Source organism: Kogia breviceps, chromosome 9, assembly GCF_026419965.1.
Source record: "Kogia breviceps isolate mKogBre1 chromosome 9, mKogBre1 haplotype 1, whole genome shotgun sequence".
In the NCBI taxonomy this organism is placed as follows: Eukaryota; Metazoa; Chordata; class Mammalia; order Artiodactyla; family Physeteridae; genus Kogia; species Kogia breviceps.
The window spans coordinates 41631015-41648953 of NC_081318.1; the positions used below are offsets into that span (position 1 = coordinate 41631015).

General features: G+C 50.1%; 1 protein-coding gene across 3 annotated transcripts in view; it reads right to left on the bottom strand.

Annotated features, from left to right (window-relative positions):
• EEPD1 (endonuclease/exonuclease/phosphatase family domain containing 1) overlaps positions 1 to 17939 on the bottom strand; it is a 146252-nt gene that overhangs the window by 33185 nt on the left and 95128 nt on the right. For all 3 annotated transcript variants that reach the window (XR_010842143.1, XM_067042342.1, XM_059073659.2), the window contains exons 4-7: positions 10349 to 10459; positions 7259 to 7393; positions 4932 to 5070; positions 484 to 678 (exon numbers count right to left, since the gene is read on the bottom strand). Coding sequence is in view for 2 of the 3 variants with exons in the window: in XM_067042342.1 (XP_066898443.1) it covers positions 484 to 678; positions 4932 to 5070; positions 7259 to 7393; positions 10349 to 10459 (580 nt within the window). In the remaining variant the exon portion in view is untranslated. The remainder of the gene's footprint in view (positions 1 to 483; positions 679 to 4931; positions 5071 to 7258; positions 7394 to 10348; positions 10460 to 17939) is intronic.

Here is a 17939-nt window from a genome sequence, read left to right on the forward strand (position 1 = left end):
TTACCCACCACACCCTGGTCCTGGTGGAGTCCTGTCTAAAGAACTCTTCCATCCTATCGTGATGCCAGGTGACATGTCAGCTCACCTCCAAATGCTGTTCCTCAGGCCACAACACAGCACCTGAATGTGACAGGGCTTGAGGAGTGTTTGCTGAAGGACTAAGTGTCCTTAAAATTAGCCTAAGGTATCAGCTCATCTTGGAATTGGGGGGATGCTGCCAGTCTGGAACCAGGTTTGCCCAAGACACACTTGCTTTGGCCCTGCTGCAGATCAGTGAATGCCTTTTATTGTTTTTCACACCCCCTTCACTCTTAAAAATGGCTCTGTTTGAATGATAATTATACAGCCACCTAAGCAATAACCTGATGAATGCCCACAGAGGAGGGAAGGTCACTCCTGACTCTTGCTGCAACCAGACAATCCAGAACTGTCAGCTCAGACAGGTGATCTTTACTCTGTTTCTGAACAGCACCTGTGCTTTACCTGTGAAAACCTTCTTTAGGCTTTTACTGATCCAGATGTTGTCCAGAGTCTTCGAGCCTTGGGGATTCTTGGTGCTGATGTTGGTAAAGGTGTGTGCGGGGACCACGTGGTGGAATTTTTCTTTCCTCAAGATATCGTAGTCACTGCTGTCTGGCCCCTGGCCGAAATCTCCTAAAACTATCACCTCTTTTTCGCCTGGAAGTGGAAGAAAGAAATTCAGGAATGTAAGAGGTGGTGGGAAGTTCAACACAACACTGACCACAGCTCATTTATGTGGGATCATGACTCTCTGAATTGACTCTCCAGGGTTAGGACTGTGGCATGGTTCTTATCCTCCCGATTTTTCCAAATTCCTTGTCCAACAAAACCCCTCCCCCAAACTTTAGGAGTAGGTTAGTGACACATTTGGAAATGGGGGGCAATGTGATAAGAGAGATCACCTCTGCTCCGGATCATGGGTTCCAAATCTCATGGCACAAAAAGCCCTGAGGGTCTTGCCCAGATATTTAACAAAAGCTCAACAAATATTTATTGAGCACAGAGGGAAGACCAGGTGAAGACACAGGGAGAGGACGGCCATCTACAAGCCAAGGAGAAGCCTCAGGAGAAACCAACCCTGCCAGCACCTTGATCATGGACTTTCCAGCCTCCAGAACTGTGAGAAAATAAATGTCTGTTGTCTGAGCCACCCAGCCTGCGGTATTTTGTTAGGGCAGCCCTAGCACACTAATACAGGGCCCAAGTGGAAAGCTGTTCTCTTTAAGTATTTTCAACATTTCTCTCATAGTTTGATTTACTAGAGTAAGTGGGATAGTTATGAAGTATTTTCCAAAGTGAGGAGACACTCAGAAAGGACAGTGGGCCCCAGCTAGGCTCCCTGGGATTCCCATCCACTGCCTGACTGTCACTTCCTGTCTCGAGATTCCCTTCCGGGGAGCCACGTTGTCATAGGGAGTGGCGTTTCTGTTGCACCTGGTAAGGAAAGCTTTAAGCAAAGCAATTCATAAACTAGGGCCAAATGCATCTGAGACACTCAGCAAAACCTTCCTGGACACGAATTATGTTGCAGTAAGAATGGCTAAAGAAATCTCAAGTGAAACAATACAAGCCACCAGCAGAGGGCACTCGCGCACCGCACATGACACCCTCCTCCAGGGGGCGTGATGGACAGCAGGGGACGGGAGCAAGGCCCTCCTGCTGCCATTGTGTGACCAACAGAGAGGTAACTGTACCCCTCAGGCTAGATCGTAACAACCCTGGCACCCAAAGCAGGACAAGCCCAACCAAGCTGCCTTGAGAAATCAGTGCCAACTTCCAACAGGAAAGCCAACATGAGAATAATACAGGTAACAACTCATACGTGGCCAGTGTTAATGACCCTCCACTGAGCCCTCACCGTGTGCCGGGCCCTCTTGCAGGTAAGAAGCTGAGGCTTTGAGAGGTGGAAGGGCTTGCCCAAAGTCACCGAGCTAGCCCTCAAGTCCAGGGCTCTTTACAAAGAGCTAGCATGGAAAAGCCCCACACATCTGGAACAGAGCCTGCTTCCTGGCAGACGAGCGATCAACACGCAGGAGAGAAAAGGTGAACGAAGCACGAAGAAAACTGCAGAATTAAGGTGCAGTGTATTTTTGAGGAACGAAGAGAGAGAGGCTACCTTTATTGAGTATCAAGGAAAACTGAAGTTAGGAAAGACTGAGGCAGAAGGTTCCCCATATAATGAGAGAGGTTTTCATTGGGATGCAGACCTGAAAACTTCGGGCCAGAAAAAGACAATTCTGAAACCAGGAGAGATGCTAGTGTCCTGGGTCAACAAACCCAGCTCTGTGTAACTTCAGGAATGAAAATAATGGCTCTTTTTGAACTGGCAGGTCCAGTTTCTTACAACTCACCTTCTTTTGGTTAAAGCGGTTTGGTAATAACATCGAGACAGTCCTTGCCTCTAAGAATCCACAGATGTGCAGGCGCCTGATCTCTCCCAGGGAGCTGTGCGCCAGGGTGGGCTCTCGAGTCATTCTCTGAGTTGCCAGGAGTGAAGGGAGAATGCCTGGGGCTGACTTCCTCAGAGACCCTAGATTTACAAAATGCCAGCGACAATAGCAGGAGCCAGTCCCCAGTGGAAGAAGGTCTTACCCAGATGTTAAGCATGACTATGCCCTGTTTCACTCTTGCTGAGTTCACAGAACAGGCCCCGTGGGGTCTGAAAGAAGAAAATTCCATCCGAGGATGGGCACTCCACCCCCAGCCCCTGCTGACTTCAACCTGAGTGCACATTCCAGACAAAGGCAGAAAGGCCCAGAGTTTGCTAATCAAATCGGCTCTGCTTACTCTGATAGAAAGAAGCCTGTGGAATAAAGGCTTAGTCTCTGTTTTAGCTGAGCCACCTCTGCTCATCGATTTACCCTTGTTGCCCCTTGGGCAGGCTGCAGCACTTCCTGACTCCCCGGCTCTGCCATGTTAACAGCAAACTGGATGTTGGCTACAAGCAGGGGGACACGGGGACATGAGTCACTGTCCTTACATGGGCATGTCAAGGCCTGGCCAGGCTGTGGGTCAACAGTCCCCTGGCAACTTGGAACAACACCCTGCCCAGGTTTTCTGACAAAAACCTGATCCCTGCCCGGATATCAGAAAAAACAGTGAGGGCCTAAGGTTATCAGAGAAGTTAGGAACTGGCATCTTTCCTTTCTGCTTCCGTGTAAAGAAAAGGAAAAGCTTGAGATCAAGAACAATAGAAATGTCCACAGATTTAAAAGCTATCAAGTCGTCCTTTTTAATAGGTTAGAAAGTAGCTGTAGGTGAACAATTTCCCACATAGTTGCTCCTCGGATGAAGTATCTCAACTTAAAAATCTTTCTGACTTTTTTTTTTAGCCCCAAGACTCATCATTTAAGGAGAACGCTGGTCACAGCACATACTGGTTCGAGATGTAAGCTGCCTATCGGTGTTCGTAACAGCATTATTTACAACAGCCAAAAGATGGAAAGAGCCCAAGTGTCCACTGACCGAGGAATGGAATAGTCTTTGGCCCTTAAAAGAATTGTGACATATACTACAAGCCATGAAGACATAATGTCAGTGAAATATACCAGCCATAAAAGGACAAATATTGTAAGATTCCACTGACATGAGATACCTAGAGCAGTCAGGTTCATAGAAAACAGAAGGTAGAAAGGTGGCTGTCAGGGAGGAAAGGGAGAACGGGGAGTTCGTGTTTAATGGGTTCAGTTTGGGAAGATAAAAAAGTTCTACAGATGGATGGTGGTGATGGTTATAAAACAATGTCAAGGTACTTAATACCACTGACTCGTACACTTAAAAACAGTGAAGACAGTAAATTTCATGCTGCGTATATTTTACCACGATAAGAATCTTTTCAAACTGTAAACGTGTAGTTTGACTGAATTAATTTTTGTAGCCAAATCTTCATAAATCACCTTTCGGGGGGGCGGGCGCCAGTTCAACAAGGGAAAACAAGGCTTAGCGAGCGAGGGAATATTGATCAAGACGCTAGAATATGGGAGAGAACTGCAGGCCTCCGGCTATGAACCCTCACCTGGAGAAACTCAGTGCTCTGAAAAGCCAAGCCCAACGGAGCACATCCCAGTTTTTACAGCCATGTCAACTTTTCCTTCTGGTAAACCGCACACAGAAAACCTTCTGTGTTACTGGGGGCAGGAGCCTGGAAAGCAGAGTGCCCCACCTTTCTTCTGAAGTTCTGTTCTTTTCAATGCTCTCTTAATCCCTCTGGCATTTTTGTGAGTCAACTCATGTCCGCTGAGCCCCTGCTATGTGCTGGGTCCTCCCTCAGGCGGTAACCACGCCCCTGGGCGCCCGGTGAGGCTAGCACTGTCAGCCCCCATCAGATGGGGCTTGAAGGGTGGTGACCTGCCGGACGTCCTACTGCTGTCCCACAGCTGAAAGAGTTAAGATTAAAATCCAGCTTTTCTGTCGGCTTCAGGGCTCCTTTAACGAGGTCGGCATCCCACCAGGGAGAAAAATTCAACTTACGGCTCGTCAGGACTTTCCCACTCCCCTTGTCACCAACTGTCTTTCACAAGAAGAGCAGGTGCAGATCTGCAGGAAGGACCACCACGGGGGCACACCCGGGGCAGCGGAGCCCAAGATGGGTGTCACAGGGGAGGGTATCATCACTTAGTTTCTTCCCCCCTAATCCTTCCCATCAAAGAGAGGCTGAAGAGCCACAAAACCAACACCGTGGAACCCGCACGCTAGACCCACAGAGACAAAGCTGTCAGCATGCACGGGGCAGCCGGGCTCCCCAGGATGCAGGCGGTGTGGTGGTTTCCCATGCATTACTCGGTAGTATGCATTGCCGCCCGCAGGATGGCCAGCCTAAGGGAGGGGAGAGATGCTCCGAAGAGGTGACCCCGCCTGCCCTGCAGAAGTGGGGGCTGCTGGCCCAGCCGCAGAGGAAGACAGTTTCCTACCTTTCAGGGTTTCCTGCAAGGTCTGCACGAAGCTAGCCCAGCAGTGGCTGTCACTGTGACTCTTGCTTGGGTTCTCACCCCCTGGGAGGGTCAGGGCTGCCAGGTGAAGGTTCACCAGGGTCAAGTCATGACTTCCCACCTGGGCAACAGGAAACAAAGCATCAGGGACAGGCGGAGATGTTCTTACAGCCTGTACCCGTTACCTCCGCCCCACGAATAGCTTCCTGCACAACACCGACCATGAGAAACGCACACAAGGCCAGCTCCCCCTGGAGAGGAGGCAAGGCGGCCACCGGAAGAGTTTTCTGAGGCCCCTGCAGGACCGAGACCTGTCTTGTCCTATCAGTGTACCCCTTACCTTTCACCCCCTACTCCTCCTTAGGGCCTGGAAAATTGGGCACATCTAGAAATGTCAAATTTTTGTAGCTTTTTTCCTTCTGAGCAGCTATGAGAGAGGAAGAGGCAGCTCTAGCAGCTGGATAGCAGCTTCGTTAACAAAGACCTGGGGCTCTTCCCCACGGGGCCAGCCCGCCACCCCCTGCCAGGACCCGCTGCCGGGGGCCCTACCGCCTTCCCCCCTCTCTCTCCCCCATGTGTTCTCTTCCCTCCAGAGACCACTGCACCCTGAGGCTTACTTTCACCTGATTTCAAACACGTGAAGAACGAAAGCTGCCCGAACCCTGGCGGCACACAGGCTATGCCCATCCTGTGTCCGCAGGGCAGGTGAGGAAACGCAAAGTCGGGGTCGGTCTCCCAAGCACCGCAGCACTGCTCAGCTACTCTGGGTTTGGCAACCCCGCCCTTCTGTTTGTCATGGCAACAAACACCAAACCCTACCAGGAAGTGGAGGTGCAGAGGGAACCCCCGGCAAGTAGGGGCTACCAGTTTCGTTTTACAGACGTGACCCCAGTTTGCCATGGCCAGTGCCCAGCCGGGAGAGTTCCCTCTGCAGCTGTGGCTCTGACCCCGGGGGGACCACCGTAAGGCCGTGGGCGGGGAAAACCTGCCTGGAGAGAGAAGCCACATCTCTGTCCCTACAACTTGCCTGGCCTAGGATGAGACACAAAGTAGAGGAGGCTACGTGCCTGTCTAGGGGATCGCTTCATTTAGAGGATCTGGGCCAGTAATTCGTGATCTGAAAGCATTTCTCATTGGCCGTTAAAAACAGCCTATCCCCTAGAGACACGGGCTAGTTCTGCCTGTTGCCTTGCTTGGCCAAAGCCGGTACAGTCACTTTACATAGAAAAGGGACCCAGGGAAGAGGTGATACCTAGCTGATTTATGCATCAGTACCATAAGCACAACACGCAGACACCCCCGGGCGTGTGCGTGCACACGGGACGCCAGCATCTCTGCAACCACGGGTGCGAGGAGGGATGTGCTTGGGCTAGACCTCCACCAGAGTCGCCACAGCCCCCAGCATATGGGCTGCTCCAGCCCCGTGCCACCAGGGAGAGACTGTGCTGAGGTCTGTGGCAACTCTCACGCTCCAGAACTGCTCTGGAGCATACAGAAAGGGGGTGTCCCAGACACCCTGCAGGCGGCTCGCTGGGGACCACTCTTGGCTGACCCTGTCACTTCACGGGGTTAAGGCCAACTGCTGACTTGGTGATCTGTTTTGGCTGCTGCCTTCTCCTCCTTCCTGCTGCCCGGCTTCTGACTGTTTGCTGTGCCTTAATACTTCCCAGAGGCGTCCAGGGCAATCGAAGAGGCAGCTCAGATCAGTCTGCTTGCTGCTCCCGGCTCTGGTGAGACAGGGCTCATCTGGAGGCGTCAGTTACAGGGCTGCCCTCACCCCACCGCCCAGAAGCTCCTTCTAAGCCCCTTCCAAACCCAAATGACCTCTCGAGGGTCCCCCCTCTCCCTGGTAAGAGAAGGGGGGGTCCTCAGAGCAGTTCTGCCGCCCTCTAATCCAGCAATTCCCGAAGGCCCAGCATCCTCAACAAGCGCAGGGAGAACGGAAGAAGCACTGGAGGTGCTTTTGAAAACCGAACATTCTGTGTGTCTAGGGTAGGGTCCAGGAAACCCCGATTTTAAGAAAATCTCTCCAGGTGATGCTGCTGTTTATCAGGTTTGAAAGGCAGCCACCTGATCTCCTTCCTGCCCAGATGTCAAAGTTACCAGAGCTATAGTCCCCCCAAATCCCTTTCATTCCTGCTCTGGACAAGTTCCCAGCCAAGGGAACCCCAAGAGTGCATGCTGACCCAGCCCTGAGAGAGAAGAAAACCAAAGCAAAGAGATGAGCTTCTCTGGCTCACAGTTCAAAAGGGGACTTCTTCTCCTTTTTAGAAGGAGGGGCCCTTCACGGCAACATGAGCAAGCGGTACCTTGAACCTCACGAGGTACGGGCTGGGGCCTGCAGGCTTCCCGTGCCCATTGCCAGGTGAGCTCTCCTGCCAGGTGGCATCTCTCAGTTCCACCCCGGCCGCTGTGTCCCACAGGAACCCTGCAAACCCAGCGCCCTGCGGGAGAAGACGAGGCGTTAGTGTGCATAGGGGTCTGTCTGGTGGCGGGGCTCAGGCCCGAGCTGGGGAAGCGGCAGGCGAGGCCAGGAGGAGACGAGGGGGTTAGCAGCGGACTCCACACTGGGTCCTGGGGTTACCTGCCCAAGGCCTGTTTCTGAGACAAAAGCACATCCAAAAGCCACAGCATGTTCTTCCCGGTCCCCCCACCAAATTTCTCAGACTGGCAATTTCAGTTTCACATACAGCCGGGGTGCCTGGGCTCTTCTTTTGGGGGGATTGGGGGCAGCCCAGACTAGGCATGGAGTTATCTTTTTAATCATCACCTCCCATGAGGTAGCCACTCACACGCCCATCTGTCAGATGAAGACAGCGGCTCAGAGAGCTCCCCCAAAACCCCACAGCTGGTAAATGGCAATGCTGAGGGTCAAATATAAGACTCCAAGGGGGTGGTTTTGCTTACTGATTAGTTGCTGCTGATAACGACAGGGGCCTGGCACCTAGCAGAAGCTCAAGAAGTATCTGCTGGATGAAGAGAGGTCAGGGCGACCAGTCCCAGTGGTTTAGAACTGGTCAAAGGCCCTCCTCAGGCTTGCGGGGCTGCTCACGGGGGTCTGAAGCCCCGGTGCAGGGCACTGAGAAGGCCGGTGAGTGGGGCAGATGGATGGGGGTGGTGTCGGCAGGGTCAAGGGCCTGGGCCTAAATAACCCCCTGCACCTCTGGCCATCAGAGGGGCCGTTCTGAACCTGCCCACTTCGTGCTGCTGTCACCGGGTGCCTTGTGGAAAGAGAAAAGATGCCCCCGCCCCGATCGCAGCTGCTGGAGGCTCTGCTGCCCGCGTAGGATCAGCAGCGTCATCCGAGGGGCCGGCGATGCTCTTGCGAAAGGAGAAGTGACTTTGCACATCCTGAGCAGCCTCTGCTGAGTCCCCAAGTTCAGCTCAGGTCCCAGCCACACGTGTGCTGAAGAGGGGGGAAGGAAGTGTCCTGCGTGCCGTGCATGTTTCTGTTTTTTAATGACTGACTTGCCCACCCACTGGAACGAGTGCTAGTTTAAGAGTGAGAAGACCTGGGTCTCATCCCCTCGAATCACTTAGCCCTGGGACCTCAGGGGAGCCACTCTGTTTTGCTAAACCTGTTTCCTCAGGTGGCAAGTGAGGGAAATGTATTTGCCCTGTCGGCTTCAGGGGGCTGTCCCCCCATTTACTGTTTCCCAAGCAGTGGTGCCAGAGTAACCTCCCTAAAGTACTGCTCAGGTGCCCTTCTGCTTAAAATCCTTCAGTGGCTCCACTGCCCACTGCCCTCTGGGCCCTCCGGGTGGGTACCTCCCTGCTCAGTGCCGCCTTTCATGCCTGTTCACCTATGTTCCCAGCAAGACTGGGCCTTTCTGGCCTCACAAGGCTGTGCGTGCTGCTCTTTCCACTGCTGGTTCCTTATACCCTCGGCAACAACTGGCTAGACCGGACCAGCTGCAGCCTGTGACGGGTACCAGCTCCCAGTACACCTGCCTGCCGCCTCACGTGTACCCTGCCAGGCGCTGGCTTATGTCCGTTAATCAAGCATTCCGTGCACATTATCTTTTAAAATCCTAGAGCCACCCTGTGAGTTGAGGGAGGGGCTGCTGCTCCCATTTTACAGATGAAGGAATTGAGGCTGAGAGATCTGAGTGGCAGCCACACGCTCCTCTCCAATGGCCTTGACACCTGACCTGGAGTAGGGTTACCTGGCCTGTCCCTCCAACAGGCTCCATCAGGCTCAGCCAAGCCCCTGGGCAGGGCTGGGTCACTGCGTCTATTTTTCTCACCGTGACTATGTGGCATATAACATAGTGCCTGGCACATAGTAACCTTTTTAACGATTTGCTGAACAGATGAAAAAAGAGTGTTCAATGGACTGTAAGAACCCTGTGAACCTACATATTTGTGTAAAGTGCTATTTAAAAAAAAAAAGCAAGGTGGTATTAGAACTATTTCTACGTGGACTGAGAAGGGACGGCCATGGGCTAGAGTGGTAAAGACCAGATACCTTCCAATTTGGCTGTATTTCCAGCCTCCTTGTGAATGTACGCTGGCTGTTACCTGCAGTAACCACTTATACCCCAAAACCCAGGGAAGTAAGATTTACATCACACTTTAAAGTAGTAGCTAAAAAGAGAGCTTATTGTCAAGAAGTGACTGGATAGTTTTAATCCAGTAAGCATTCATAATTTAAAAGCCCCAAATCTCAAATATCACTCAGATGAGTACAATTTATGTGTGTTTATAAGCATATTAGGTATCCTAGAGATAAAAAATATAACATCTGCATTTATGGGAAAATTATGTAATGCTATAATCCACTCATAATTAACAATCAGGAGTCTTTTTAAAAAAATCTAAAACTCCACTGATATTGAATATTTCAAGTGAGTAAAAACTGGTCTTGAATATCATAGGTAGGAGTGAAAATGTATACAAACAGAGATTTACCCAAACCCATATGGGCAATACTAATGAACGAAAATTCAAAATTAAAATCTGCTGAAATTTTCCCCAGAGCATTTCCATACGCACAATTCCTACCACTGAAAGCAAACGCTTCACGTATGAATTAAGTGAATCTGAAGTTTTCAGTCAATGAACAATGGGCTCTCCACAAACTTGGCAGAAGCTAGAACTGTGGAGAAGGGATTAGGAGCACAAAGGACAGAAATGCCCCATTTGCTGCCTTGGCTCCAGACAGGATTTCTCCTTTCCTCCCAACACCCTAACTCCCATTTCCGAATGGGCGGCAGTCCATTCCTGATCCAAACAGGAAAGGAGAACCAGGGCATTTTGAAACAAATGGCCAAGAGCTAAAATATGGGCAGAAATACAAAATTACATCAACGACGTGGGCAAAGGAAAATAATTTTAAATGTCTGTGACCAGGGGAAGAGGAAATGGAAAGAAAACCCCAGTTCTGCAGATGAGGGTACCTTCTGGAGCTGAGTCGAGGGCTTCTCCGAAACAACGGCCTTCCAGCATCCTCGGGGTCCCTTCCACTTGCGGATGTTGGGCAGGATTGGCTGGTTTAGCTCCGTACAGAACTGTAAAGACAGAGCACAAGTCAGCACGTGTTCCCGCCTAAAGCCGTTCCCGCTGCAGGCGGCCTGAGGAGCCAGAAGGTGTGTGATCCTGACTCATCAGCCTGATTCAGGCACTTGTCAGACTTCACCCCTGTGTCCTCTCAGAAACCAGGGTTTGCCAAGATGCGGATGGCAAAACAGGAGCCACAAATTAAAAAGCAAACTGTCTACCCGTGAAATACACAATTATCACTGGGGGACTCTCTTAGCTCACAGCAACTGATTCTCTTTGTAGCATTTTACCACAGATAGTTCAAAACAAGTTGTCAGAATCCTTTTAACCCCTGTAAAACCAGTGGTTAAGGTCCCAGGAGGGTCTAGATAGGTATCAAATGAAGAGGAAAAAAGATGAATACATGGTGTCTTGTCTTCCCACTGCTTATATTAGAGGTGCAAAAACTGACCCCCAGAATGCAGTCAATAGTGAAATAACTTTGCATGGTGACAAATGGTAACTAGACTTAATGTAGTGGTCGTTTCATAAGGTATAAAAATGTCAAATCACTATGTTGTATATCTGAGACTAATATAATATTGTAAGTCAATTATACTTCAATTAAAAAAACACCAACTGACCCCCACCCCCTTTAGCGTGCACCACTACATTGTTCACCTTGGTTTTCCTCCGAGAAGAAAGCCCTCCTGTTGTGGTTACTACGCCCATGTGTGTTTGTAGGGTGAGCTTCTTTTCGTTTATGTGTGTTCCACCAGTACAGTACCGTAAGGCGACTTTATCATCAAGGCAAAATAAAATTGCACAAAGTAAAATGAGGAGTTGGAAAACTACGGGCTTCAGAGTATGTGGACCGGTTCCTCTAACTCATGACTCAAACACAACCCCATCTCTTAGGGCTGGTTCTTTTGAGGCGACCCCAGAATTTGTCAGATTGGGGCTCATCTCTTTTGAGATTCTCTGACAGTTGGTACCGCCCCTTCCCGGTGACACCCTCCTGTCCCTTTGCTTCATGACCTTGGACCATCCCATTCATCTCTTTCTCTGCCCGCCCTACAAGCCAATCTCTTGGCTCCCTTCTGGAGGCATCACTGCTCTCTCTTTAATCAGCTGCCCTGGACTAATCTCACTCAGCCCCACAGCTTCAGCTTGTACCTCTATCCCAAAGGCCCCCAAATCTGTACCTGGCAGCTCAGATTCCTCTCTTGAGTTTTGAATTGTATTTCAACTTCCTTTTTAACATTCCCATCTGAAGGTTTCCATAGAAGCACACACCCAGAAGGTCCCAAAGGAACATGCCGTTCCCCTCCCCCCCATATGGCCGTCTCAGTTCCTGGCATTTGCATCCTTCCGGCTGCTCTGCGTCTTCCCTCTCCTCCCACATGCCAGTGCTCACCAGGCCCCACCCTGTGTCACGTGTGTCTGCAGCGCCCTCTTTCTATTCTCCAGCACACTGTTGTGGCCCGTTTCAGAACGCATCTTCTCTCACTTGGGTCACTGGCGTAGCTTGTAGAGGTCTCCCTGCCTCTCTGTCATTCGACCACCTTCCATCCATCCACTGGGTAACCTGTGATGTCTATGCTGACGCACCATCTCTGTGGTTCTCAAAGTGTTGTCTGGGGCCCAGGAACAACAGCAGTACCTGGGAACTTGTTAGAAATTCCCTGGCCCCATCCTAGACCTACTGTATGGGAAACTCTAGGGTGAGGCCCGGCGACCTGTGTTTTAACAAGCCCTCCAGGTGATTCTGATGCCTTCAAAGGTCTGAGAACCACTGCAGCCGCCACATCCTCCCTAAGCATCCGCCCCAGATTTAGGTGGTGCTGTGGGCACACAGCCGTCAGCTGGCAGCCCCCTCTGGGAATGCCTCAGCTGCAGACAGCTGCACTCGTGCCCTTCCTGGCAGGCTCTCATCCAACGGCTGAGAGATGCCAGGGTCTAAGGGTCTGTTCTTTGCTCTCCCATTGCTTGTGCTGTAAGAGGGAAGACGAGGCATAAGCAAGTACTCAGCCAGTCACTGCCATAGTGACAAACGCTATGGAGAAAATGAGACCAGGCAAGGATGGAGCCTGCTGGGAGGGCTTCTCTAGATGGTTACTGTTCTAGGAGTCATGCTGCTTTTACAGTTATGTGTTTCCGTGTCTACCTCTCCCCAGCGGTGGACACCATAAGGGCAGGGACTGTCCCCAAGTCACCTTTATAAAGCCCACCTGGCACAGAGCATGGCGCCCAGTGACGCTCCGTTGGTGAACCTGGAAACTCCAAGGAAGACCACAGTCCTCAAATCCGTGTATGAGAAACAAAAGGAGGAATTTCTTCTTGAAGCTAATTATTTAAATAATTGCCTCCATTTTAACCTGACTTTGAGTTTGCCTAGGAAGTGTTCTCTCTGGGATTTGGTCATCAGTGACTTTTATCCATTCCTCTTTCAACACTGCCACGGACAGTGTTATTCCCGATGGGGGGCTTTTGCCTCAGATGAATCCCCATGGCCAGATGGTCCTGGCTGGTAGCCATCCTCGGGTAGGAAATGAAGCACTTTGGAAAATGCTGGTGGAATTTGTCGACTCTAACTTTAGGGATCCAGCAGGAAATGTACTTCCAGAGGGTCCAATTTCCTGCCAGGGAATCATTTACGTGCTGAGTGCTCAGTAGAGCTGAATCTAAGAATCATTAGAAAGGAGAGCAGCTCTCCAAGCAGGGGGTCCCGAACCTGGCTGCTCGCCTGAATCTCTAAGGATGCACCCTGGGAAGCTCCAGTTTTAAAAAGCCCCTGAGGTGATTAGCCAACCGGCTACATTGGAGAGCCCGGGCTTCTGGGTTCAGGCTGTGCTGGGAAGAGTGATCTGCAGGCAGCCAGAAAGCTCATCTCTCCTGACCCTCACAGGACCTTCAGACACTTGAAGACAGGTGACTCTCCCATTCACACCCCAAACGCCAGCCCAGCTTAAACATTCCCGTTGCTGGCAATGCCACTTTGATGGGGGGAGTCAGAACTGTGAGGGGGTGGCACAGGCTGACACTGCTTTCCATGCACATCGCTCTCAAAGATGTGTGATCGTATCACCTGGGAACCTAAAATGCTACTGAATTAGAGTCTCTGGGTGGGGCCTGGTGATCTGCATTTTAACAGCCCCTCCAGGTGACTCTGACTCAAGTTTAAAGTTGGTGTTATTGAATGAAGGAAAGACATTCTCCTCTTTCTTTGTTTTATATTTAAAAGCCTTTCTGTCACAGGTAAACTCTGGGAGACAAGGAACCATGATTCCTGAACCCTAAGGGCTGCCTGTACTTTGTACATCTGAAGCCTTGCCCTTGATGACCTCTCTTGGCCCACAGAGTAGATGATTCCTCCCTCTGTCCTCTTCTTCAGTATTTCTTATGTTATTAGGGATGATTAATAATATAAGGGACCAGGGAGAGCAGTGTTTATGGCTGAAAGCATTCTATGCTCCAATTTTCATGATCAGCATTAGGTAAGGGGTAGGTATTTTCTTCTATTTCTAGGACTGAAAAAAGAATTGCTAGCTCATTAGCTTAGCTGACTGTTTGCACTAACAGTTTGCAGCAAGCCTAAGGAGGGGGGCATCTTTAAATTCTTGCTACTCAGAGAGTGGTCCGTGGACCGGTACCATCCACATCACCTGGGAGTCTGTCAGAAATGCAAGCTCTCAGGTCCATCTCACATCTAGCGCATTGGAATCTGCACTTTCATAGGATCCCACGGTGATTCACAGGCTCGGCAAGCTTTGAGAATCCTGCTCCAGAGCCCCTCCTCTTTTGTACACACCACCCCTATTTTTCCCCCGACAGTCCACATCCTACCAGTTATTCGGGAGTGAGGTGCAGCCCAGAAAGATTATGCCCAAATGTAAGTGAGTTTACATTCAAGATTGCACAGCTGACAGAGGTTAGGGGGGTTGTGAACTGAGGTCTGTCTCCTGACCTGCCACCTCCTGGCCAGAACAGGTGAACAGGCAGGGCCGGGCAGGCTGCAAGGGGTGTGGCCAACCGGCCTTTACCAATCCTTAGATCCTATCTCCCCAAAATTTCAAAGGAAATCAAGAGTATCCTCTGAGAGCCCTCAACCTGAACTCTGCCTTAAGTTGATTTTTGGTTTTGGTTTCGGTAAGAACGGCTGGTTCTCAACTTTTCTTTTCCTTTTCTTCTTTTTTTTTTTTTTTCAACTTTTCTGCTTCACCCACATACCAGAAGGGAGAAATAATACTCATAAGTAAAAGTGGCTCACCAGGGCAGAAAGGGTGGAAATGGAGGGGGAAGGTGAGTGTGATTGGAAAAAAGCCTCCCAGGTTACTGTGATCTATGCAGCCCCAACAGGAGTCCTCCTACCTGCCACTGGTGTTTCTGAAGTCCCATTGTCTGCCTCCGTCAGAATTTCTCCGGCTCTTATTTTAAACCGCAGATTTGCCCACCTTACTGAATCAGTATCTCTGAGGTTAGAGCCAAGGTATGCACTTCTGACAAGTTCCCCAAGCAATTTTAAACCAAAGTTTTAGAAGCTTAGATAACTGTTGCTTTAGAACTCGGCCTTCGTATTTTTAATACCTGTGGTCGGGAAAGGCAGCTTTTATCGTTCAAAACAAATAAATACCATTTCAGCTCTCCCACCCTGCCCAGTGGAAGCACCTGACCGAGGCCCTTTGCAGATCACCCTGTAGGATAGATAACACAGAGAGGGAGCCTGGCCACCGTACGGCAAAAAGCGTGCAATGGATATTTACTGAATGAATAAATCAAAGGCATGTCTCTGGGGGAATCCCACCTTATGGCTTCTCTCTCCCAGGATAAGTTACAAGAACCCCCATGGGCTGGACTTGTTTCTCGAGCTTCAGATCAAGTAGGGGTGATGTCACCATCCTTTAGCACCTGTCCCACAACCTGCTGGTCAGATGGCAGAACTTGATCGTCAAGGCCAAATCCACCCCACCCTTCACTGTGGCAATAAGGCGCCTCAAGACAGACATTTAAACTCCAATCTCCAAGTTGTCCAAGGCACTGGTATTCAGGAACGGCAGGTCCTAAAAGCCAAGATTCCTTTGGCTACGCTTAGGATGTGATGCACGTCGGGTCTGCCTGGATCACTGGACTCTGTTCATCCCTGCAGTGACAAAAGGTTCCGAGGCTTGACGCAACGGATCTTTGCTTGTGGACCTTTGGACTTTGTTTCTTCCCTTCTACCCTTCCCCCTTCCTGAAATGAATTCTCCTTAGTTCATCTGGTCCTGATTGGCAAATAACAATAGGAAAGGTGTTCCAACCTCGCTCAGTGGCCTGTCCAGGCACCACCAAGCTCAGCGGTCCCTTCATCTTCCGCATCCAGTTAAGGTGAAAGGAAACCTGAGGCTGTGTGTGTGCTGGTTATAAAGACATGCTGCTAGTGCTGACTGCACAGTCAGCTGGAGACAGAATGTCAGAGTATAGGCAGGCCTTCCTAAAACAAACTCCAAATGGCTGCCCTTATCCCGCTTCCTGGACGGTGGGGGGAGTTGGGGGGTAGGGAGGGTATGTTTTCACTTGGAATCCTCTGGGTCAAATTTCCAGATGAAGTTGCTTCACTGAGTTGGCTATTTCGCTTGCTTTCCTGATTCTGGAGGTGACTTCTCTTTGAGTCTGGAGGTGACTTTTCCACTTGTCAACCACCAATTCCCTCTGTGCACTCAGCTCTTGGAAACACAGTGTATTGTGGTGGATGGAGAGGCACAGGTGCCTTAAAAAGATAAACTGCCATCATAAAAGAAAGCAGCCCTGTATTAAGTCAGGCAAGGTCAAAAGGCTCAACTTTCATTTTAATACTACAGGAAACAGAGGAAATAACACAGACAACATTTTTTGAAATGTTAATCGTAAGCGAGGACTTATCTTTGCCAGGATGGTCAACCACATGTATGTTATAGCCAACATTAGAAGCCAGCACATCTATGGGTACCTGACCGTGATCACGTGGAGAGTGAAACCAAGGAATGGTTAGGGGCATTAAAAATGTCAACATACTCTCAAAAGAACGCTGAGCAGTGCAAAAGCCCAATTACGCCTGGAGCAGTATTAATGTTTGGCCTTTGAACTGTAACAAATAAGCCTATTACAAAGTTTTTCGGGCATATTTAGACTTTAAGATGTTGATATTTTGTAAAGCCATATTGCCTATGGGGCAGCAATACACTCAAAAAAGCAATACACTTTGTTCTTTCCTACTAAGCGCTAAGTTCCTTAACGGTTCTTAGGCGTCTTAAAGGCCCTGGTCCACCTCTCCCCAGAGCAGGGCACACACGCAAAATGTACCATGGACATGAGGCAAAAGTGAAGAGTCTTCCACTCGCCTTTCTCCCCCAATCTGTATGGAAGAGAAAGAGATTGTTCCCACAGAGCCAGGATGAGGTGTAGTCACCTTTGCTCAAATGTAAACACAGGTACGTATCCCAGAGGGGAGCCAGGTGCAAGGTGGGACAGAGAGCCGTGTGTTTGGGGCTCCAGGGCCGCTTTGAGCCCCTCACACAACACTGCTGCAGCACTGCTTCTAAAAGCCTTTCCCAGAGGCCCTGGAGTCCGTGGAGGGAGAGAGGAAAGCCATTCCTCTGCCCCTTGGGGGCCCACTGAACAACTGTCATTTTCTAATATTGAGAGAAAGAACTGAGCTTGTCTCCTTGTAGCTTTGGAAGTGTTCTCAGAGGGCCACTTTCAGGGGCTGGAAGAAGAGGAGCTTGGAGGAGCTCGGGACCCCAGGCACCCCTGGCATTTGACCTCTTTGGGTCTCGATCTCCCCATCTGTAAAGTGAAGGGATGGGAGGAGATGACTCCCCCCTCCCCAAGGGCACTTCCAAGTTCCAACACAGCATGATTCTAGAACACTAGGAGGAGAGGGTGGAGGAGAGGGGGAAAGGCAGGAGGGTGCAGGGAGAGAAGTATAAAACTGGGATAGAAAATACAGGATTCTCAGAAACATTAAAACTCCTTTCTCCCTCTTTCTCTGTGATAATCGCCACATGAACTCCATAAAGAAGCTGATTGTGCTGAAAGGGCATTGGGTTAACTTTCCAAAGAGTGGAATGGATTCCACTCTTCCAAAAACCAGCATCAGCTTTCCTTAACATGCCCTAAGCCCCATCTGAAGACTCCTTGCTAAAGTGCCTAAAATAAGAGCTTACTTTTAATAGGTAGTAATTCTAATAGGTTAAGTTTGAGTAAATCCAGCAATAGTAAGAAAACATAGGTGGCCAATAATCCCTGACCAAGTTAGCTTCCGAACCCTGTGAAAAAGAGAGAGCCAGCGGCAGGAGGAAGGGCGAGGGAAGGGAACCAGCATTTATTAAGTGCCATCTATTCGGCAATTTTCACGTATTATCACATTTGATCCTAATGACAATCCTGTGAGGCAGTTAATAATTCTCTCATGTGACACGTGAGGAAAGCAGGGCTCAGAGAGGGAACACGACAAGGTCACCCACTGCCAGCAAGTGCGCCGGGGAGGATT